The 6,878-nt window shown below is 58.8% G+C and overlaps 1 protein-coding gene across 2 annotated transcripts in view; it reads left to right on the forward strand.

Moving 5' to 3' along the window:
- cert (ceramide transfer protein) overlaps positions 1 to 4,854 on the forward strand; it is a 21,718-nt gene extending 16,864 nt beyond the window's left edge. Inside the window, exons 13-15 of one of the 2 annotated variants that reach the window (XM_037224047.1) lie at positions 88 to 156; positions 1,988 to 2,132; positions 3,250 to 4,854. In XM_037224047.1, coding sequence (XP_037079942.1) covers positions 88 to 156; positions 1,988 to 2,132; positions 3,250 to 3,377 — 342 coding nt within the window. In that variant the 3' untranslated portion in view covers positions 3,378 to 4,854. The remainder of the gene's footprint in view (positions 1 to 87; positions 157 to 1,987; positions 2,133 to 3,249) is intronic. The other variant, XM_037224048.1, reaches the window with a different exon arrangement.
- Positions 4,855 to 6,878: the final 2,024 nt, after the last annotated feature.

Genomic DNA, 6,878 nt, shown 5'->3' on the forward strand with positions numbered 1-6,878 from the left:
CTGTTCGACGCGCGCGGGTCGCTGGGAGTCCACTGCGCGGTACCCGTGTCTGTTGCGCTGTCGTTTACGCAGTTTGTTTTCCGGTAGCAAATGAAACTGCACCCACCCTTCCCCCACACGGACGATCCTCGAGCGGCCGAGGGATGGATCTTTCTGGTAAACAGGCGACAGCCGCGTGCGCGCCACGTGTCTGTGCCTGGTGGCTTCACGTGGCTTTACGTGGCGCATGCTCCCGCCCTGGCAGGAGAGAGACTGGCCTTGCGCGCGTGCGCACGCTTCCGACTCGGCCTCGGCCGGGCAGGCAGTGTTACTGCCGGGATGCTCATGTGATGCCCGACTTGGTGTGACGTTGCCTGCCTTAAGGTGTTGTGTTGGTGTCTTCACTAACCCGTGTCCGTGACATGGCCATCTGCGGTAATCTTGATCTAGCAGTGTTCATAGTCTTCGCTGTCATCTTGTCCTGTGATCTCCCTCCGGCACGCCTCCGTGATTGGCTCTTGTGAGACTGCTCTCCAAACTTTCGCCCAGATTCCGCTTCGTCATGCCATCATGTATTGGCCTCCATGCCGCTGTTAAATGGACTGAAACCAGATTGCACCGTCTCTCCCTGATTCTACTTGCCCCTCTGCTGAAGAGCATCTGTCTCCAAAGACGGGATACCTCCCTGCTGGACGCACTGACGCCTCTCGGCCTCCGCTTCCTCATAACCAGCCCCCTGCGCACGTGCTGGTGCCTGCCTACTGCACACGCCACGTGACCCGCCTGCCGCCGAGACATTCATTCGCCCCGCATGTGTCCGAGCCGGGCCGGGCCGGTGCCGCCTTTGTGCCGTGCAGCGCTGCGCCGGCCTTTGACCTCCGCGCCGTCGCTGCGATGGCCCCTGACCTCCACGCTGCCGCTGCGCCGGGCGCCTGTCGGCCAGCTGTGGCCGCGCGTCCGCCCTGCGCAGGCTGCCGCTCCTGAGAGCTTTGAATGGTGCCGCGACCGGCGCTGCGTGCCGGGAGGCGGCCGTGTTAAGATCCGGCGGCTGGTGACGGTGTTAGCTGTGACTGATGCCTTTCCGTGTGCTATTCCTTTGGAGCAGTGTGAGCACTGAAAGATACTAACAAGCCCGGACGCTGTGCAAAAGACAAGTTTGGTCGCTAGCTGCCTGTTCCTTGATGCTGTTTGTTACCGTGCCAAGGCAGTGTTGTCTGGTATATGTCGGTGCCGTCGCGCCCGAACTGGGCCGTCGTGATGTCGGTGGCACGCACGGCTTCCTCCCGGCGATGTACGCGGTCGACCGCCGGCTGAGTCACAAGCCTTGAGGCTGGGCGGGAATCAGCCGGTCGGACCGATCACGGCTGGTGTCGAGGTGGCTGACTGTGTCACCTCTGTCTGTTGGGTTCGTCTCGTGTTAGCTGTTACCTGCGGGCTATTTCGTCTCTCACGTGCTTGTCACGGTGTGGGAGGTAACGTAGCGTTGTGAGCGGCAGAGCTGGTCAAGTCCCCTCTTGGCGTCTGTTTGGTGCTCCTCGTTTGGTGGTCCTTGCTTCAGGAATGTCCTCGTCCCGGGAGGTGTTCGGTGGGCGTCGACTGCGCACAGTATCCGTCGGTCTTGGCAGACGGTGTCAGGGTGTAAGCGTCATCTCTGACGTCATTGTCTCGCCGCCGAGTAGTGAGCGTGCGCTGTGTGCCGATAACACCAGGTCATTAGCCAGGGCCGCCTAGACTGGACGTTTGCGAGGCAGCGCCATGCCAGGCCCTCTGCCACCTTCGAGGAGCTGTGAAGCCACACGTCAGGGCAAGGGCCTCGGGCTGGGTTGGAGCCCATTGTTACTGTACTTACCGCAGATTGGCACGATGATGGAGCTCACGCTTATTGGCGATCAAAGTTTTTTTGCGTGTTGACGTCCACAAATTTGTCCAAAGAGGGCCGCTTGCGGTCCGTGACCGCCGCCATCTGTGAACGGGACCGTCTGTCAGCAATGTGCGCGTATGCCGGCAGGCGGCGCGCGAGTCGAGCGACAAGTACGTGCGCGTGCTGCTGACTGTGTGCATGGCGTGCCAGACGGAGATCGTGGGCGACAAGTCCGACCTTTCCAAGGTCACCCGGGACCAGCTGCGCTGCAAGATCACGTACTGCTCCGTCGGTGAGTTGGCTGCGGTGCGGGGTGCCGCCTGCCGGCCTGCCAAACGACGTCGGCGCTGGCTGCGGTCCTGTGTCGCTGCCGTCGGCCGAGATTGGGGATGTGTGCACCATCACTCTCGTCGGGAGGGAGGGATCGGTGGGTGTGTGCACCATCACTCTCGTCGGGAGGGAGGGATCGGTGGGTGTGTGCAGCGTCGCTGCCGTGGGGGGCAGGGATCGGTAGGTGTGTGCACCATCACTGTCGTCGGGAGGGAGGGATCGGTGGGTGTGTGCGGCGTCGCCGCCGTCGGGGGGAAGGATCGGTGGGTGTGTGCGGCGTCGCCGCCGTCGGGGGGAAGGATCGGTGGGTGTGTGCGGCGTCGCCGCCGTCGGGGGAGGGGAGGATCGGTGGGTGTGTGCGGCGTCGCCGCCGTCGGGGGAGGGGAGGATCGGTGGGTGTGTGCGGCGTCGCCGCCGTCGGGGGGGAAGGATTCCCGGTGAGGTTGTGTGGCGGCGTCGCCGCCGTCGGGGGAGGGGAGGATCGGTGGGTGTGTGCGGCGTCGCCGCCGTCGGGGGAGGGAAGGATCGGTGGGTGTGTGCGGCGTCGCCGCCGTCGGGGGAGGGGAGGATCGGTGGCCGTCATGTGTCGTGACGTGCTGAGTCGATCCGTTTTCGATTTGGAGTCTGGTTCAACGTCCGCTATCTCGTTGGATTTCTTTGGAGTACCAACAGCTGTGTATTTAGTTCTCGCATGTTTGGTTAATGATGCCTTTGGTTTAAAACACCGTCCATACTTATTTTGGGGCGGCGGACGGCTGATATCGGCTTAGCTCGGCTGGAAGATGCGTCAAACCACGTGATGGTCACATCTGTAAACTATATAGATGGCTTGATGCTTTGGATATGTCTGAGTTGTGACACGTGAGCAGTGTTCTGTCATTGGGCCTTCATTTTGGTGTTTTCATGTACTGTTATTCAACCCTCTCGCCCCCATCTATCTCCTCTGTCCGTCGTTGCCCCCCCACCCCCAGAAAGGCTCCGTTGGCGCGGCGTCGACACCCGTCCGGCGCCGAGACTCGTTCGCAGGCCGGTCCGCTCACAGGGTGAGCCCTGACGCAGCTGTCCGGCGTGTGTTGCAGTGAACCCCGGCGGCTGGGCGCCCACGTCCGCTCTGCGTATGGTCTACAAGCGCGAATACCCGCGCTTCCTCAAGCGCTTCACCGGCTACGTCATAGAGCAGTGCAAAAACAAGCCGATCCAATGGTAGTGGCGGGCCGCGCTGCGTCGTCGGGTGGTTTTGTGTCGCGCAGGACTGCCCCCGCCGGGAATTGGGCGGGACTCGCGCGCCGCCGGGAGTGGGGCGGACAGCCCGGACTCGTGCGCCGCTGTGCGTTCCTGGACAGTCCGTGCCGCGGGTGTATCGCGTCCGGAGGTGACCAGTAGTCGGCGGGGCATGGGCGAGGTGTGCGTGTGTGTTTGTGTGTGTGCGTGTGTGCGTGCGCACGTGTGCGCCCGTGCGCACACGTGTGTGTATGTAGAGTCGGTTTCAGTGCGGCCGTGGATAATTAGGATGCTGCGTCGCGGTGTGTCCGGTGACCTGGGCTTTGCTGCGGTGCACTTGGGCGGTGGATGATGGCAATGACCCGGTGCAGCGTGCCTGCGCACTGCTGTGAAGCTCAGGTCCAGTGTGAGGCGGTCGACGGGATGCTGGGTAGCGGAGCGTGTCTCCGGGTCTGGTGTGACGACGCAGGTGGGGAGGTGGCTGGCTTCTCCCCGGACGACCCCCGCCGCCATCTTGGCGTGCCGTGTGTATGGCTGCGGTGACTCGCGCGTGCTTGTGTCGATGGGTCGGTATAGAGGGCGCCGGCATGCACCTCGCGAGGATGGGGCCGGCCCCGGTGTGCAGGGTACGGGTCTGGCAGATATGAGCGACGCCGGGCACGCTGTGCCGGTCCGCCGATGGCTGGATTGCTGTCCGACGACGGCGTCTCTTGATCAGGGCAGCAGTCCGCCAGGCTGGCCTGTGCTGGCCTGCTGGGCTCCTTCACCCTATGCCGTGGGCTGCTGGGCTCCTTCGCCCTATGCCGTGGGCTGCTGGGCTCCTTCCCCCTATGCCGTGGGCTGCTGGGCTCCTTCGCGCTATGCCGTGGCTTACTGGGTTCCTTCGCCCTATGCCGCGGGCCGAGGACGCCGCTGCCGAGTATCTCAAAGCCCGCTGTGTGGGCTCATACATATCCCGTGGGCTTAACCCACCTATGCACTCGTCGTGGCCGCTTCCCTAACAGGCAGAGTAGTGGCAGCCTCATTTGGCGAGGGTGGTATATATTTGTATACTGAAGACTGTTTGGGTGCTGTCTGCTACACTTTCGCGTGTGGTGTATGAACTCCATTGCAGAAGCTGCTTCCTACTTCCAGTACCACGTGTTCAACTCGTACAACTTCACTTCGTACATCTGTCCGCGCGGATCTTGCATCAAATATGCATTTGTATGGATCCCACTGCATTGTGCTCAGATGCGTTCGGATGTTAATCAGTTGTGACGTGAGCATTGGGGAACATGATTATGGTTATCGTGTTAACCGACGCATAATTGCGATTGTTGTGTTCGTTGTTTACCACTGTTGATATCAGTGATCTGACGGTTTAATAGTCATTTATTTTGTGTATTTCAACTTTGCTATCGTCGCGCACAGTTTAAGCATCATATTCTTCGTTATATGGGAAAATGAAGAATACGTTGGTCTCCAGCGCGTTTTCCTCACTAAGGTCATCTCGCTTCTCTCACTCGGGAAAGTAATGATCTTTTTTTCGACACCGTAGCAGCTGGAGGCGTGCTGTGGCAATGCCGGGTGCCTTCACTTTGGAAAGGCTCTCCGACGCGTCTGTTTGTCGGCCCGTAACCACGGGGCGTCGGCCGCGACCGAGCGCTTATCGCTCCTCTCCATTACCTCTCTCTTCGCGGCGCTTTCGGCGCCGGCGCTGGCCACGGCGCGGTGGAGTCGACCGGAGAAATCGACAGCTGGCGGGACGCCCCGGGTACCCGCACGCGCGCGCGCGCCGGCAGACGACTAAAGTGAAACGGGGCGGCCGGCGGCGAGTACGACGGATGGCGAGGCGGGCGCGAGCCACAACTGGTGTAGCGGCGGCACGTGGCGCGATGGTGACCCAGGGTCGCGACCTGAGCGGCCCAACAGGGTCGTGCCACGGAGTACGACCGCAGCGTGCCGAAAACCAATGCGGCTCGTGTTTGTGTGCCATTTGTTGGCTGCCGAGCCGCCGCGATGGCGTACTTGCGCAAGAGACTGTCGCTTTCGTTCAGAACAGATGGGTCTTCGTTCCGGTTTGCGCGGCATTGTTTGCTGCTCATTACCAGCGGGTCCTCGGACTCAGGAGCCTTTTTAAATAGTTGGCTCATCTCCCCGGAATGACTTGGCTGAGTGGTTTTTCAAAAATTAATTTTAAAGTTATAAGTTATTTATATAATTTCAAAAGCTAAGCTAATGGCGACTACGGATGACAATGCGTTCTCAGGTACAATGATTTTGCAGGCGGTACTGTATAAATTTTGAAGCATTTCCATCCGCACTAATTTATCAGGCGCGGTTTTGGTATAGCGCCGGCGTGTAAGCTTATGTAGCCTTCCGCTTCAAGTAGCAAGTGAAATCACAATTTCCTATTCGTGAAAAAGCTGCCGAATAAGGGCCGGAACCGGGTTCAGATCTCCAGCCCCGGCGTCGCGGTGATCGCGGGATCAACATTGCTGGCGGGTGAAAAGACGAGCGTGCCGATGTCAGGGCCAGCACGAGTCGACGCACGCGGCGTTCGCACGCGCCTCAGCTCAAACCAGGGATCCGCTAGTTTTGGGCAGGGCCATGGGCTGACGTCAAATCTCTGCAGCTGAAGTGGGTAGAACTGGGACCGGCCGCGCTGCGTGAACGAAAGCACCGCCTACGGGTTATTAAAGCAATTACAACTTTGGCTGACCCATTCGCGCGCCAGCAATGCAGGAGGTGTGTGTGTACGGACGTGTAAAACACTGAAACATTAAGTGGCCATTGTGAGTGTCGAGTCCATAATATTTAGGGGAGAGACATGTCTGACGTACAAGAGAGACATACATGAGACATGAGGCATGGACACTCGTAGCAATGATCACACAGGAATGTATCAAAGGCACACACAAAATACAAAAATGCAATCCACCAGCAAGCAATGTGTGGGAAAGCATACGGTTCGCATTTTTGTAACGTCTGCAAAGCTGACAGGAGCTCGATATTCGCATTCAGCAGGAATCACAACCTATTCAATGTCGCTCAAACCAGGCGCACAACCAGACCATGGCACGCCAACCAGCTAAACAGATTGTACCACGGATGTAGTAGTTTGGCATATAGGTTGTGAAGGGTTCAAATCGAATTACCCCCTCTAGTTTTTTGTCTATTTATTTTTGTCTATTTATTTTGTGTCTATTATATTTTACCCCCACTACCTTTTTCACACCATCCGATTCGTCTTTGCCCGACGAGTCCAAAGATGTGTGATTTGGCTTAGTGTATTGCATGCATAGGCTTGCATCTTCATCTGGAGTGAAAAACAATCTAAGACCAACGTCATATCACGAACCACCGAAGTACCGTGCTGTCATATTTGCACTAATGACGCGTCGTGCTACGCTCTGAGCAAACTCTCATCTGCGTGCTACGCTCTGAGCAAACTCTCATCTGCGTGCTACGCTCTGAGCAAACTCTCATCTGCGTCACAGTTCCA

The sequence above is a fragment of the Pollicipes pollicipes genome, unplaced genomic scaffold (genome assembly GCF_011947565.3).
Source record: "Pollicipes pollicipes isolate AB1234 unplaced genomic scaffold, Ppol_2.1 Scaffold_4881;HRSCAF=5763_pilon_pilon_pilon, whole genome shotgun sequence".
NCBI classification, from domain to species: Eukaryota; Metazoa; Arthropoda; class Thecostraca; order Pollicipedomorpha; family Pollicipedidae; genus Pollicipes; species Pollicipes pollicipes.